This window comes from Gambusia affinis, linkage group LG12 (genome assembly GCF_019740435.1).
Source record: "Gambusia affinis linkage group LG12, SWU_Gaff_1.0, whole genome shotgun sequence".
NCBI lineage: Eukaryota > Metazoa > Chordata > Actinopteri > Cyprinodontiformes > Poeciliidae > Gambusia > Gambusia affinis.
Genome location: NC_057879.1, coordinates 28,193,790 through 28,208,839, shown reverse-complemented (window position 1 = coordinate 28,208,839; position 15,050 = coordinate 28,193,790). Strand labels below are relative to the sequence as shown.

At 51.9% G+C, this 15,050-nt stretch overlaps 3 protein-coding genes across 9 annotated transcripts; 2 read left to right on the top strand and 1 right to left on the bottom strand.

The window, feature by feature from the left end:
• Positions 1-1,087: 1,087 nt before the first annotated feature.
• adhfe1 (alcohol dehydrogenase iron containing 1) lies at positions 1,088-5,230 on the top strand. Of its 7 annotated transcripts, none has more exons than XM_044135034.1 (14): positions 1,088-1,192; positions 1,627-1,664; positions 1,766-1,803; positions 1,874-1,927; positions 2,256-2,410; positions 2,627-2,823; positions 2,892-2,969; positions 3,035-3,140; positions 3,211-3,363; positions 3,484-3,582; positions 3,668-3,746; positions 3,819-3,915; positions 3,982-4,139; positions 4,208-5,230. In XM_044135034.1, the coding sequence occupies exons 1-14, from the start codon at positions 1,140-1,142 to the stop codon at positions 4,289-4,291; spliced, it is 1,389 nt and encodes a 462-aa protein (XP_043990969.1). In that variant the 5' UTR covers positions 1,088-1,139; the 3' UTR covers positions 4,292-5,230. The 7 variants fall into 7 exon arrangements, with proteins under 7 accessions (XP_043990969.1, XP_043990975.1, XP_043990968.1 ...); XM_044135033.1 differs by lacking the exon at positions 1,088-1,192 and adding an exon at positions 1,199-1,452; XM_044135037.1 differs by lacking the exon at positions 1,088-1,192 and adding an exon at positions 1,199-1,452 and having other exon boundaries at positions 1,874-2,032; positions 4,065-4,139.
• A 415-nt stretch (positions 5,231-5,645) lies between these two features.
• On the top strand, positions 5,646-9,583 carry si:dkey-97a13.12. Its single transcript, XM_044135045.1, has 5 exons — positions 5,646-5,765; positions 6,199-6,236; positions 8,093-8,260; positions 8,946-9,040; positions 9,108-9,583. The coding sequence occupies exons 1-5, from the start codon at positions 5,699-5,701 to the stop codon at positions 9,292-9,294; spliced, it is 555 nt and encodes a 184-aa protein (XP_043990980.1). The 5' UTR covers positions 5,646-5,698; the 3' UTR covers positions 9,295-9,583.
• Positions 9,584-9,725: 142 nt separating this feature from the next.
• On the bottom strand, positions 9,726-14,850 carry LOC122841600 (transcriptional activator Myb-like). The gene is made up of 17 exons (XM_044135031.1): positions 14,748-14,850; positions 14,169-14,249; positions 13,983-14,058; positions 13,838-13,909; positions 13,661-13,756; positions 13,372-13,592; positions 12,930-13,080; positions 12,707-12,862; positions 12,510-12,632; positions 12,325-12,441; positions 12,129-12,247; positions 11,981-12,059; positions 11,796-11,885; positions 11,221-11,490; positions 11,024-11,147; positions 10,850-10,911; positions 9,726-10,362 (listed from the first exon to the last, which is right to left on the bottom strand). Exons 2-15 carry the CDS (start codon positions 14,192-14,194, stop codon positions 11,058-11,060), a joined length of 1,686 nt encoding a protein of 561 aa, XP_043990966.1. The 5' UTR covers positions 14,195-14,249; positions 14,748-14,850; the 3' UTR covers positions 9,726-10,362; positions 10,850-10,911; positions 11,024-11,057.
• Between the last annotated feature and the right edge of the window lie 200 nt (positions 14,851-15,050).

Below are 15,050 nucleotides of genomic sequence, written 5' to 3'. Positions count from 1 at the left end.
AGAAAACAGGTTTGATTATTTAAGGAGATCAAGTGTGGAGACAATCACACCTTTACGTTGTGCCACAACCCGGTTCTGACCCGGAGCCGTTGATCACTGATCAGATTGATCTGTTGGTTTATTAGTGTTTAGATTCATCCAGACTGATCATCCTGGAGCTCCCAGCAGAACTTAAAAGAAGGAACTGGTACCGGTACCGGTACTGGACCTGCTGCAGCCGTCCTCCAGTGGAGCCGCCCGCTTTGTGAATGCTCCTTATGGACAGAAACCATCTGGACTCTGTAAATGTAACTCCTGCTCATGATTCCTGGATTTAGAATAAACGTTCCCTCTCAAAGCCTCTCTGTGTCTTTAAGAACCGGCGTTGTGTTTATCCGTCCTTCCTGTGGAAGTTTTCTTTCATGTGTTTTATTTCATCCCAGATTATGGTAAATTTATTTCATTTATTTTATTCCTGATTTTCATTAAGCTGCTGTTACGTCATGGTTTTACTTTAGGGTTTGGGTTAGGACGTTGCCATGGTTACTTGTTCACGTGGCGGCAGACTTCTGGGTAATTATACTAATTTAAACTGATGTGTATTTATGGGGCCGACCAGCAGCTGCTCTGTTTCCCGCAAATTGGGATTTATAAAGGAAAGATGGCCGCCACGTCTGAATTTGTTTGTGCGCCAAGTTTTAGTGATAAACTGCCCAATGTTTTATGCATGAGGCCCCTGAACCGTAGAGACCCAAAGGACCTGGTCCAGGTTTATCCGGTTGATGTGGCTGAATCCTGTTTCCATGGTAACGACCACTGAGGAACGTGCGACCTGACCTCTGACCTTTCAGAAAGCAGCTCAGTGGTTTTCAATCTGAAAGTGTTTCTTGAACAGGAAGTACATCTGCTGGGTCTCTTCAAAATAAAACATAAATCAGCAACAACCTGGAGGCTAAATGTGACTCAGCAGGTTGTGGGTTCAAATCCCGACCTCAGGTTCTTCAGTCCGCCTATCCGGGTTCAGTCCGGGTCCACAAATGGTTCCGAAGTCTGGGTCCGTCCCGCATGCTCATTTCTAATGCTCTTATTGTGACAGTCGGACTCTTATTTTGAAAGGCGGCGGCCCATTCTGGGTCGGGTTAGCTGGAGGTTCTGATAACATGGCGGGTCGGGACCGGATCGTTCACCTTCTCAGACAGCTGGAGCGCGCGGCGTAAGTCCGAACCGATGCCGGTTCCCAGCCCGGTTTAGTCGAACTCTGATGTAAAAGGTCACAGTTCGGAGCGGTTCGGATGAATGTTGGGCTTTACTCGGTGGGTCGGTTAGGTCCAGATAGGTTCTGGTTCTGCTGTGGTTCGGTTCAAAGAAACAATGTTTAATGGGTTCTACGTCCTGTTGCTACGTCACTGATCAAAGGTCCAACAGGTCAGAGTCCGAACTGGACTGGACCGGACCAGTCTGGGTTCGACCAAGGTCAGACAGGGTGTAACAGGTCCGGCTGGGAGTGAATTCCTGTTTGAATGTTTGATCTGAAGTTCTGTCAGTTACTGGAACGGGTCCAGAACTCATCCAGGTTTGGTTCTGGTTCTGGACCCGATCCAGTCTGGGGTTCCTCTTAACTCTACTGAGCATGCTCCGTGTTGACAGGTGCAGATGCCCCGCCCACTCCCACACCTTCCATCAAGGTAGGCTTCTCATTGGCAAGCTGACCAGACCCAGCTGGGCCCAGTCCAGCAGAACCTCCTGGTTCTGATCCGTGTGTGTGTGTGTGTGTGTGTGTGTGTAGCAGCGGCCGGCGGCAGGAACACGGACTACGCCTTCGAGGTAACCTGGACCGGAACCGGGCCCGCTTCTGAATGGATCAGGTTCTGATCTGTCCCTTGGTCTCCGTCAGATGGCCAGCTCCAACATCCGCTACGGAGTCGGGGTCAGCGCTGAGGTCGGCATGGTAACCACCTTCTTCATCATTATCATCATCACAGCAAGCCAAGGACGGGACAGACCAGAACCAGAACCAGAACCAGGAGGCGCTGCAGCTAACAGGAACAGATCTGTTAATTAAAAAACTTTCAATTTTTTTATCTTAGATTTAAAAAACATCAAATAAAATCAAACTAAATGTGAAATAAAGAATCTCAATGGAGCTGCAGATTTTTGATTTCCTTCACTAAGGAAGTCCGGTCAGAACCAGAACCAGGTCAATACTGGGTTTACCCCCCAGGCGTCGGTCTCACCTGGGATCCACCTCCAGGTTTCACATGTCAGTCCGTTTGCAGGACCTCCAGAACCTGGGAGCCCAGAACGTGTGTCTGATGACGGACCGGACCCTGACCCGCCTGCCGCCCGTTCAGGCCGTCCTGGAGTCCCTGGTGAGGAACCGGATCCGTTTCCAGGTGTTTGACGACGTCCGGGTCGAGCCCAGCGACTCCAGGTGAGACGGTCAACGGGAACCCTAACCCTGCTAACCGGAGCTATCAGCTGCTAACCAGAGCTATCAGCTGCTAACAGGAGCTATCAGCTGCTAACAGGAGCTAACAGCTGCTAACCGGAGCTATCAGCTGCTAACCAGAGCTATCAGCTGCTAACAGGAGCTATCAGCTGCTAACAGGAGCTAACAGCTGCTAACAGATGGAGCTTCTGCTTTCAGTTTTAAAGAAGCAATCTCATTTGCGAAGAAGGACTCGTTCGACGTGTTTGTGGCGGTGGGCGGCGGCTCCGTCATCGACACCTGTAAAGCCGCCAACCTGTACTCCTGCCATCCTGACGCCGACTTCCTGGACTTTGTCAACGCTCCGATAGGGAAAGGCAGGCCGGTAACCAGAGCCCTGAAGCCGCTCATCGCAGGTCGGCCTCGCCGCCTCCGGGTCAGGAGGTTCCGATGGCCGGCTCACCGCTCTGCTTTTCCTCTCCAGTTCCAACCACCGCAGGCACCGGCAGCGAGACCACCGGGGTTGCCATCTTCGACTACGAGCCTCTGAAGGCCAAAACAGGTGAGAGCCATCAGAACCTCGTGTGACTGGTTGTCTCTGAGCCGTGATTGGCTGTTTCTGTCCAGGTATCGCCAGCAGAGCGCTCCGGCCCACGCTGGGCATCGTGGACCCACTGCACACTCTGAGTATGCCCGAACGAGTCGCCGCCAACAGCGGCTTCGACGTGCTGTGGTGAGGAGGGTTCTGGTTAGAGCGGGTCTTACTGGAGTTACCGGGTTCTGAAGGGTTGTCTCTCCAACAGCCACGCTCTGGAGTCCTACACCGCCCTGCCCTACAGCCAGAGGGCGCCCTGCCCCACCAACCCCATCAACCGGCCCGCCTACCAGGGCAGCAACCCCATCAGCGACGTCTGGTCCCGCCACGCCCTCAGTGTGGTCTCCAAGTACATGAAGCGGTAAACGGACCGGAACCTTCCTGAAGTTTTCCTGAAGCTTCACTAAAACGTTTCTGTTGAGATTTGACCCTTTGACCTCAAAGTCCAGAGGAAGCTAGTGCAGCTCTGGTTTCTGCTCAGGGCGGTGCGGGACTCGGAGGACTTGGAGGCTCGCTCCAGCATGCACCTGGCCAGTGTGTTTGCTGGGATCGGCTTCGGGAACGCCGGAGTCCATCTGTGGTGAGCTGAATGCCGCCCCCTGAACGCTGCCGCCCCCCTGAACGCTGCCGCCGGATTTAACCTGCCTGTGTTTTTGTCTCAGCAGCCATGGGATGTCCTACCCCATCGCTGGGAATGTGAAGACTCACACAGCCAGGGGCTACAGCGTGGAGCACCCCCTGGTGGTGAGATACGGAGTGTAAATTATTCCTGATCTCCCGCCGGCCTGCCGCTACAACGCCTCTGTGTCTCTGCAGCCTCATGGACTCTCTGTCGTTCTAACGGCGCCGGCCGTCTTCAGCTTCACTGCACCCATGTGCCCAGAGCGCCACCTGGAGGCCGCTGAGATCCTGGGTAAGGGGGTGGGGGGTCACACTCACAGTAATGGGTCACAAGTTATAAACTCTGCGGTGCGTTCAGGTGCAGACGTGCGGCAGGTGAAGCGTGCCGACGCCGGTGCCGTTCTGGCCGACACGCTGCGCCACTTCCTGTTTGACCTTCAGGTGGAGGACGGACTCGGCGCCGTCGGATACGATAAGGACGACATACCGGCTCTGGTGAAAGGAACGCTGCCTCAGGTGAGCTGCTCACCTGCAGCTCCAGGTGCTTCGTGGGGCCTTTACATCATTTCCTGTTTCTGTTGCAGGAACGCGTGACCAAACTGTCTCCGCGGGCGCACACCGAGGAGGACCTGAGCCGCCTGTTTGAGACCTCCATGAAGCTGTATTGAGCCACCTGCAGCCACCAGGGGGCTCCACCTTCAGCCTGCTGTTAATTAATCAGCATTTGACCGGGTCAGAACCGGGTCAGAACCGGCCTCTAATGAATTGTGATTTAAATTTTCATGGAAAACAGATCCAGAACCTGAAGTTCTGAAGGAATCAAGTGATGATGTTGGATCAGAACCGGGTCGGATCAGGACCGGTCTCTATTGAATCATGTTTTAAATCTTCAGTGATTTAAAAACAGAACCTGAGGTTCTGACAGAATCATGTATGGACCGGGTCGGATCAGAACCGGCTGGTTTTGTGATATAAATTTTTGTTTTTGTTTTAGAACTTAGACTTTTATTATTTTTACAGAGCAATGATACAACCAGGCATTAATAGTACATAACACAAATGTTGACAATATGAAATTTCCATAAAATAAACATCTTAGTCACAATTGTAGGTTCATCATCATACAACCCCAAAATAAGGAAACACTTTGGGAGGGATAGCTAAACATCATATGTCAGGAGACAAACGTGTTGAGTTTATTTACATCCACAGAGCCTCTGCTGGCCCCCAGCGCAGGATAAAAGTGTTTTTTTGAAGTCTTAATGAGTAGGTTATGTTTTCCATTTTATACAGTTCCCTTACTTTTTGAACCCATGAGTCGTAGGAAAGAGGCTCCAGCTGCATCCACCTGATTGTGATGCATTTCAGGGCAGCTGTAAAAAGGACATTTAACAGAAATGCTTTGGCTCGTCCTTACAAACCATCTGGTATAATCCCAAGTAGCGCAACTGCAACATCCTTTGGTGTAACTCCTGGGAAGATATGATTTATAGCTCTGTACACCTCATCCTAAAGTTTGGAAGTTTGGGGCATGACCAAAAAATATGTGTATGATTGGGGGACCGCTGATTTTAACTTTTTGATAAGAATAAAATTGTCTGAATCTGCTTCCTGTCTGGTTCTTTAATCTGAGTTTAATCCCAGGTGTTGGTGGAGCTGAAAACCTTCAGATTATTAATCCATCCAGATTTCAGGATAACTCAGGTTCTGGTTCTGGAAGCGGCGAACTGGACTGGGTTATGGCTGTGAAGCCTGGTCCAAGAAACAGAGTTCTGGGGACGCCCTAATCCGCCTTAATCTCATCCAGGAACAGTCGTTGCATAAACCTGATCTCAGGGCGACCCTGAACGCATCACAGACTTCATCTGAACTCACCTGCAGGACGCTGAAACAGACCGCTGGAACCCAACCCATCTGAGATTAATCTGGGAATAATGCAGGAGAACCCGGTTTGTTGATCAGGTGCTTTACAGGCTGTGTGTGTGTGTGTGTGTGTGTGTGTGTGTGTGTGTGTGTGTGTGTGTGGGATTACCCGAGCAGGTATTTAAAGCCTCTTGGTCAGAAGCAGGCGCATCATGCAGCAGATCTACTCACAGCGGGACGAGCAGCTGGAGGTTTTCACCACCGTCTTCTCTCCACAGGGTGAGCCCCCCCCCACCCCACCCCACCACACACACACACACACACTATGCCCCCTGGTTCTAATGGTTCTGATGGTTCTGGTGGTCATCAGAATTTTTACGGCATCTTCAGAACTCCAGAACCTGATGGCTGCAGGACTCTGGTTCTGGTTCTGGTAATCTGACCTCCAGAAGCTGCAGAACTGTTTGGAACCACCAGCAGTTCAGTCGGCCCGGTTACCGTCTCTCTATGTACAAACAGAAGCGGACCACCCTGGTTTGTCCTGCCTGGTTCTGATCAGTTGGACTGATGGACATTTCCAGCCGACCCTGAGCTGGTTTCATTCCCAGATTCCAGTTCCACTGTGTCCTCACAGCGCTACATAAACTGTCACACACTCCGAGCTGTGATTGGCTGATGGACTCCAGATCATTAACACCTGTTGGTCTCTCAGTTTCCAGGACAAGAGCGAGACATGTGGAGGCCGACAAGGTAACACACCACCAACACACATCTGGACCAATTACCAACACACACCTGGACACATTACCAACACACACCTGGACACACTACCAACACACACCTGGACACACTACCAACACACACCTGGACACATTACCAACACACACCTGGACAAACTATCAACACACACCTGGACACACTAGCAACACACACCTGGACACATTACCAACACACATCTGGACCAATTACCAACACACACCTGGACAAACTATCAACACACCTGGACACACTACCAACACACACCTGGACACACTAGCAACACACACCTGGACACACTACCAACACACACCTGGACACACTACCAACACACAGCTGGACCAATTACCAACACACACCTGGACACATTACCAACACACACCTGGACACACTACCAACACACAGCTGGACCAATTACCAACACACACCTGGACACATTACCAACACACACCTGGACACACTAGCAACACACACCTGGACACACTAGCAACACACATCTGGACCAATTACCAACACACACCTGGACAAACTATCAACACACCTGGACACACTACCAACACACACCTGGACACACCACCAACACACAGCTGGACCAATTACCAACACACACCTGGACACATTACCAACACACACCTGGACCAATTACCAACACACACCTGGACAAACTATCAACACACCTGGACACACTACCAACACACACCTGGACCAATTATCAACACACATCTCGACCAATTACCAACACACACCTGGACAAACTATCAACACACCTGGACACACTACCAACACACAGCTGGACCAATTATCAACACACACCTGGACCAATTACCAACACACACCTGGACGCACTACCAACACACACCTGGACAAACTATCAACACACACCTGGACACATTACCAACACACACCTGGACACATTACCAACACACACCTGGACACACCACCATCACACACCTGGACACACTACCAACACACACCTGGACACACCACCATCACACACCTGGACACACTACCAACACACACCTGGACACACCACCATCACACACCTGGACACATTACCAACACACACCTTGACCAATTACCAACATACACCTGGACACACCACCAACACACACACCTGGATAAACTATCAACACACACCTGGACACATTAGGGTTAGGGTTTAATTATCTTCTAAAACACCATCCATCCATCCATCCATCTCCTTCTGCTTATCCAGGGTCGGGTCACGGGGTAGCAATACAATTTAAAATGACTAGCCATCTTCAATAAATACCATCAGGGAGAGTTGTTGCCAAATTGTGGAAAAGTCAACATATGATTGTAAAAATGTTAGGGTTGTATAGTTAAAGTTACTATAAATGAACTTATTGCACTAAAACCCTGTTAAGGTGTCCATGCTTTATGTTAAATTATTCTGTATATGAATATCTGGATGGTAAACTGATTGTCAGTAAATTGGTTTTTATAGAGTTAAGAATAAATCATACATTTTCTATAATTTGCTTGTACTTGTGGGGTTTGTAATCGAAAGAAGAAAAACAGTGGCTGGTGAAAATTTTAAATTTCCACCCCTGGTTACATCATAATGACCCCTGACCTCTGGGTATTTACAGCCTGCTGAGTAGATTAATCCTGGGGGGTGATGACATCACAGTGACTGATGAAGGCACGAACTCTGACCTCTGGGCTTTAGCTGCTTCCTGGATGTTTTTAAGGTGGAATGTCGCAGAAAGATGAAAATTGATCAGATCAATTATTGGAATCAGATCAGAGAGAAAATCTGATACAAAACTAGAGAAAGACCACTCAGTCACATCTGGTTCTGATTCAGTTGTGATCCGGTCCATCAGGTGGCGGTGGTGACCAACCAGTATCGGTCTCGTTGGGCCAGGGAACTGGACCTGGAACCAGGAGACCTGATCCAGGTTCTGGTTCAAGACGACAAGTCCTGCTGGTTCGGACGCCTGAAGAACGGAGAGGAGGGATACTTCCCATCGGCTTGCGTGGAGCTGCTGCAGGTACACACACCTGGACACACTCACACACACCTGGAGATCCACACACCTGTACAAACTCACAGCTGGACACACACATGGCTGTTCACTGGTTAGCGTGTGGTTTTCAGTATGTGAACATCTGGACCACACCTGTTTTTCTGTTAGCATGTTGTTAGCAGCTGCAGTCCATGTTAGCCACAGTAGAGCTAAGTCGATGTTTTCCTGCTCGGATCAGATTAATCTCAGGTTTCCTGCTCAGGTTGGTTACTAAGAAACTTTAAAGCTCTTAAGTGGCTCTTAATCTGAAAGGACCAGAATGGACAATCACTGAGCGGTGATCCTCATGGAGGGAGGCGGCTAACGGAGCCACAGGAAGTCCTGTTCTCTCTCTCTGGGTTCTCTTGATGTGATCCAGACCTGCAGATCTGCCAGAGATCTGGTTCCAAATGGGAACCCAACCGGGTCAGAACCAGGATCCACATCTTCACCTCCGTGGGTCAGAGGTTGCAGAATTCATGGAAGTTCTGAGCTCACAGCTCTCAGGGCTGCACACCTGGGACCTTCACTTCCTGTTCCCGTCATTTCCATTCCCCTTCACTTCCTGTCTCCGATGAGGACAAGTGAGATCTGGACCTCAGTGTGGCTGACCAGAACCTCAGCAGTGGATTGGCTGAGAGGAGGTGGTGTCACTGTCTCTGTGTTGCAGGGCGGAGCTTCATCTGGAGCCACGCCCACTCTGCCGAGGAGGGGTTCTGTTCCTGCTATGGTTCAGAGGCACAGCGCCCCCTGTGGCTGCACCAGGTAATAATGACCAGACACACTACAACCGGTTCTGGCTAGATTCTGACCCGGTTCTGTGCGGTTGCAGTGGCCGCAGTACGCCCCGGCTGCTGAGGAAGGCCGTCCCCCCCGGTGACTCCGCCCACCGTGGTTCTGCCCCCTCCGGCTTCCTCTGCAGAATCCTAACCCAGTCCAGGAGGAGGAGCTGCTGCCCCCTGCTGGGCCGGCCGCAGGGCGACACCAGCGCCGACAACGCCGCCTTCCAGCCCGACTAGACCGGAGCCAGAACCACGGGGGCTGACTCTGGATCTGATCTTGGATCCAATACAGGAAGTTTGGTTCTGGTGGATTCTGACTCTCATCCAGAACTCTTAGAATGTTGAAGGTCACAGGACTTCCTCCTTCTGTTCGTAGCCATCATCTTCTTCTTCTGGCCACCGAACGTCTGATGACGACAACAATATAAAAATAAAAACAAGACTGGAGACAGTAGCGCACACCCCACACACCCTGCACACACACACCCTGCACACACACACCTGCTGTGTTAACACTGTAAAAACACAAAATCATGTGTTTTTACACAAGATCATATGTTCTGGACCTGGATCGACCCGAGTCTGGTTCTGAAGAACCAGAGAGTTGTGTTCATCAGAAGTGCTAACCGGACCTCGATTCTGGAACAGAGGCACACAGAGAACAGTCCGAGTGTTTCCATCTGGTCCTTTATTCTCACAAGAAATCATCAGAGTCACAGCCAGACCTAGGTCCGGTCGGGTCCGATAGAAACTGGACTTTCACACAGAACTTCATCTGTACTGGTTCTGTCCTAAACAAAGTTCTCCATGTGTTCTAAACATACAAATAAAGATTTAATCATGTAAATCATTAAATTGTCTGATTCAAGGTTCTGCTTCGATCGGTTCCGATCCAAAGTGCAAAGTTTAAAGATAAAGTGCCGTCAGAAATAAAGAAAAGTCCCTGAAATGGGTCGGTTCCGATCCGGTCCATGAGCAGCACTTCCCCCAGGATCACAGCAACGTTCCAAGAAAGAAAGAAACTCAATAAACGTCCAGAGATAAAAACCGGATCTAAAGGCCAGGCGGTGACCCGGTCCGGGCCGACGATCAGAACCGACCCGGAACTCGTCTCCTTCTGTTTGGGTAAAACAAGAAAAGAAAAAAAAGTCCCCAAACAAAGAAATAAAACATCAGAGAGAACTGATGAGGTAGCAGGAAACGACAAGAAATCCTCTCTTCTGATTGGCTGCCTGGGCGACGAGCTGAGGAGGAGGAGTTATCTTCATCCCTCGAGGTGAAGGTCACCTGCAGTTCTTCTCCGTTCTGGAACACAAGAACATCGGATCAGTACGCTCTTATTCTGAAACCTACTGGTTCCGCCCGGTTCTACCCGGTTCTACGATATTCCCAGTGTTTACTGGTTCCAGTTCCCTTCACCATTTCTTCCCGTCCAGGAACGAGGGTTCCAGTTCTGGTTCTGCTGATCCGTCGGTTCTTCTTCATTCCATCAGAAATAAAACAGTCGGTACCGAGTCGTGAATTCCGGGCGCGGCGCTAGAAGCTGTTTGGATTGGTCCGATCAGGAACCCGTCCAGCACCGGTTCTGTGTGGATCCGCCGTCCGGACCAGTTTTTTGGTCCAAAGTGTTTCACATGTTAAGAACCAAACCGAGTTACCAGATCAAGTGGAACATCAATAACTGTTGAAGGTCAGAGGTCATAAGGTCATCTGCGCCGCCCGTTTACACAGGTCAATCGATACAAGTGAGTGTTATCAAGTCTCGGTTCTGGTTCTGTGTGTGTTAACTCACCTGCCAGAGGTGAAGCGTCCAGAACTCTGAAGGTTCTGATTGGTTCCCACATGGAGGCTCACCTGAACCCACAAACACATGGAAGGATGACATCACAGCGTTTGGACCAATCACATTTAACCAGTCATGACATCACAGCGTTTGGATGGAGGTTTGTCTGTCGGTCCAGCTCACCGCGTGGTGCGACCGGGTCTGGACCTGGTTCTGGTCACGGCGCCACATAGTGGCGGGCCTGTTGGGTCAGACTGGCCTGGTCCTCGGTTCTCCCGAACATCACCACCTGCAGTTCGCCGCTCACCTGCACACACACAGGTGAGCCTGAGAGGCAGAGCAGAACCCGGTTCTGGTTCTGGGCCGGGCCTGGCCTTTACCTCGAACGGGTTGGTTCTGTTGGCCGGACACTCGGGCGAGCCCTGGTTGGGAGCGTGCTGCTGGGCCCACCACACCTCCAGCTGCTCGTCCAGCGGGAAGCATTCGAACTCGTCGCAGGTCGGGACGAAGCGGGCCTGAGCCGGAACCGCCGAGCCGGACGGCCCCTGGACCTTCTGCTGGCCCGAACCGGAACCGACTTGGACCTGTGAGGCCGAGCCGGTCCCGTTTGGACTCTGTAGGATGGAGCTCAGCAGGCTCTCCCCGTGCACCTGCAGGTCAAAGGTCAGGAAGGTGAGGCTCCGATACAGAGAACCTGGTTGTGAAGGTCATGAGAGGGACATTAGTGAGGAGGTCTGGACTGGGTCGGTCCGGGTCAGTCCGGGTCGGTACCGGCAGCAGGAAGAGGATTAGGGAGAAAACCTAAACCCCACGACTAGGACACAAACGCTGCGACATCGGAGAGAACAGAACCCACTTTGGACCCGACAGAACCCACTTTGGACCCGACAGAACCCACTTTGGACCCGACAGAACCCACTTTGGACCCGCTCAGAGTGTTCTGTGTCAGGCTGACCTCAGAGCTGCAGCTGGACTGCTGGCTGTCAGGGTCACTGCTCCTCTCTCCTCCTGTCAGGTTCATCATCAGTCTAGAGCAGGCTGCCACCTGGAGCGCACACACACACACACACACACACACACACACACGGCTCAGCCTGAGGTCCTGCCGGCGGCCGGATGCCAGCGGTCGGCTAGACTCACCTCGTCCTGGCAGTCGGGCACCTTGAGCGGCGTGGGCGTCTCTGGAGCCGAGGGGAACAGCGCTCTGATCTGCTCCGTCCTGAACAGACCAATGAGGAGTTAGGGTCAAGGGTCACCAGGGGTCAAAGTGAGACAGGCCGGAGCGGACCTGGAGCCGAGGCTGCAGTGGACGCAGCAGACGTTCTGGTGTTTGAGGGAGCAGAGCGGCGTGGAGGTGAGCGGCGGGCGCTGGAAGCTCAGCTCCTCTGCAGCACTCAGGCTGAAGACCTGGGACAGGTAGACACTGAGACGGCCGACCTGAGGGACACCTGGACATGTCTCTGTCTGTCTTTCTGTGGTTCTACCTCAGCTGGGGAGAAGACTGCCGCCTCCATCATGCTGCTCCTCTCCCAGGATGAGGACGAGTCCATGAAGGACGCTCCTTCATCCGTCTTCATCAGCTGCTCCTTGACACCTGGAACCTGCACAAGACAGCAGCTGTCTCACCTGTCCTCAGGAAGCCGGGACCGGCCTTGCCACGTCGCCTTACGTAGCTCCTGCTCAGGTCGATGACGGACGGCGAGTCCTCTCTGAGCAGCGGCGCCTCTGGAGACGGGTGTGATGTCATTTCCTGGTAGCTCCAAGCCTCCAGGTTCTGGGATGAGCAGGACTTCTGCAGGGGACGGAGACAGACATGGGCATGGTCCCAGAGGACAGACACGGGCAAGGTCCAGTGGACGGCTTTACCATCTCCATCAGCTCGGTGGACGCGCCCTGCTTGCAGCCTGAGCAGGAAGCGGGAGCCCAGGTGGAACACAGGTGGGCGGAGCTTCCATGCGGTCTGCAGCTGCTCTGATTGGAGGAGAAGCTGGACTCGTCTTTGATGGTGGACAGACTGTCGGCCTGCAAGGACACAGATTAGTGTCAGCGTCCCGACCAACTAGAGGCATCCTGCTGACTAGGGACGGACCTTAGTCTGGGCTCTGCGGGACGTGTGGTTCCTGGTCCCAGGTCTGGGGGCGGAGCTTGAGCCGTGCAGCTGCAGGAAATGCAGGTAACCTTCCTTCTCCACCTTCCGCTTCAAGGTGGAGTTCCAGTGATTCTTTATGGAGTTGTCTGTTCTGGAAGACACGGCAGAGGAGACACACCAGAGGCTGCAGACAGGTAAGCACACCTGACACAGGTCAACGCACCTGCACACAGGTCAACGCACCTGACACAGGTCAATGCACCTGACACAGGTCAACGCACCTGACACAGGTCAACGCACCTGCACACAGGTCAACGCACCTGTCTGCAGTGTTAAAAATTTGAAAAAGGCAAAAAGTCTTCCAACCAGACTCAGACAGGTCCTGGACGACCTTCCAGAGGAAGTAGTACCTTTACATCTGTATTTTCAGCATATAGGGTACCTGCCAGGTAGCAGCTTGGAGATGTCAGCCCAGCGATTGCCTAGCAACCTGTGGGCCTGGCACACCACCCGGTCCTCCTCGGCTGTCCAGCTGCTCTTCTTCACCGCCGGGTTCAGGTGGTTGTGCCAGCGCTCTCGACACTGCTTCCCGTTGCGAGTGTGCAGATGTTTGGCGATGAGCGACCAGCGCTTCACACCGTACTTCTGGACCAGCTCCATGACCTAAACATGAAGTGACATCAGATCCAGATGGGAGGGGGGCACAGATGCTAGGGGTGAACGGTCCTCACCCGCCGGTCCTCCTCCTGGGTCCACGGGCCTTTGACCAGCTCTGGGTTCTTGATCTGCTGCCAGCGTCTCTGACACTGCACCTCTGACCTATGACCCTGAAAGAAGGAAAGTGAGAGCGCCCCCCCACTGGTCACCACCACAGAACTCCACACCAGATGTCCGACTGAGACGCTCACCCTGAAGGACAGCGCCACCGAGGACCAGCTGCTGGCTCCACGCTCCTTCACCAGGCGCCTCAGGAGCTCATCCTGAGGAAGAGCATCACTACCATCATCATCACCACATGACCACCACCATCATCATCGTCATCATCATCCTTGCCTCTTCTTTGGTCCATCCAGGCTTCTGGAGAGACACTTTGGAGAACCTTTTGACCCGTCTGGACCGATTCTTGGAACTGGAACAGAAAAACGGAGTGAACAGCATCATCAACATCAGATGGTGATGCAGTGCACATGGAGAAAAGATGGAGAGCACAAGAGGGACAGGTGCGGGAGTGTTTCTCACCTGGTTCTGTGGCTCCAGCTGCTCATCTCTGCCTCTCAGATCAGGTTCAGCCAAACAAGCTGGCCTGATCATCTGCTGAACCTGCAGAACCCAGAGCCGGTTCAGATATCCTGATTAAAAACGTTCTGATGAACCGAATCAGTTCAGATTGACTAAGTCAGTTAACCCGGATGTTGAAAAGAATGATTCCTGAACTGATTCGGTTCACTGGTTATTTTAGATTACTTTCGGCTTCTCATGAGCAGAACGTGTTCATGGACCATAGTGGGACCGATAACTGATCCGGGTGTTCTGGCTCACATTTCACAGAAACTCTGTTCGGATCCGGGTTAAATTTAGCTTATATTTCATGGGCAGTGACGGACTTGTGAAATTGGTCCAGAACTTCGGATGGAAGTGGTTGAAACAGCGCAAGTTAGCCCGACCGGTTAGCTCGAAGTTAGCCGTTAAACTGGGCCGTTACAGTCCCGCAGAAACCGATCAGACCGCTACAAAAATCTTTAACGGGCCCGAACCTCTCCCATGGTCCGAGCCTAGTATGATCGAGCAACTGGTACCGTCCTGTTGCAGAGAACTTACCGGCAGAACCAACGGTCGGAGCGAAGCAGCACAGGGCTTCGACGGTTTGAGTTCGGCGCTGAACGAACTAAATCTGCGTTCTGATTGGACAGGACTGAGCCATGACGTCAGAAGCTACTCCTACTACAGCTGACATTTTAGAAGAAGTTTAAACCGAAAATCTGGACATTCCTGACATCTTCCTGAACCTTTATGCTCAGGGTGAGATTTTAGTTCTAATTGTTGAAATAAAGTAGACAAAAACTGATTTATTATGAATAATTAATCTGAGCAACGTTAACAGAGACCACGTTGGTTTCTGTT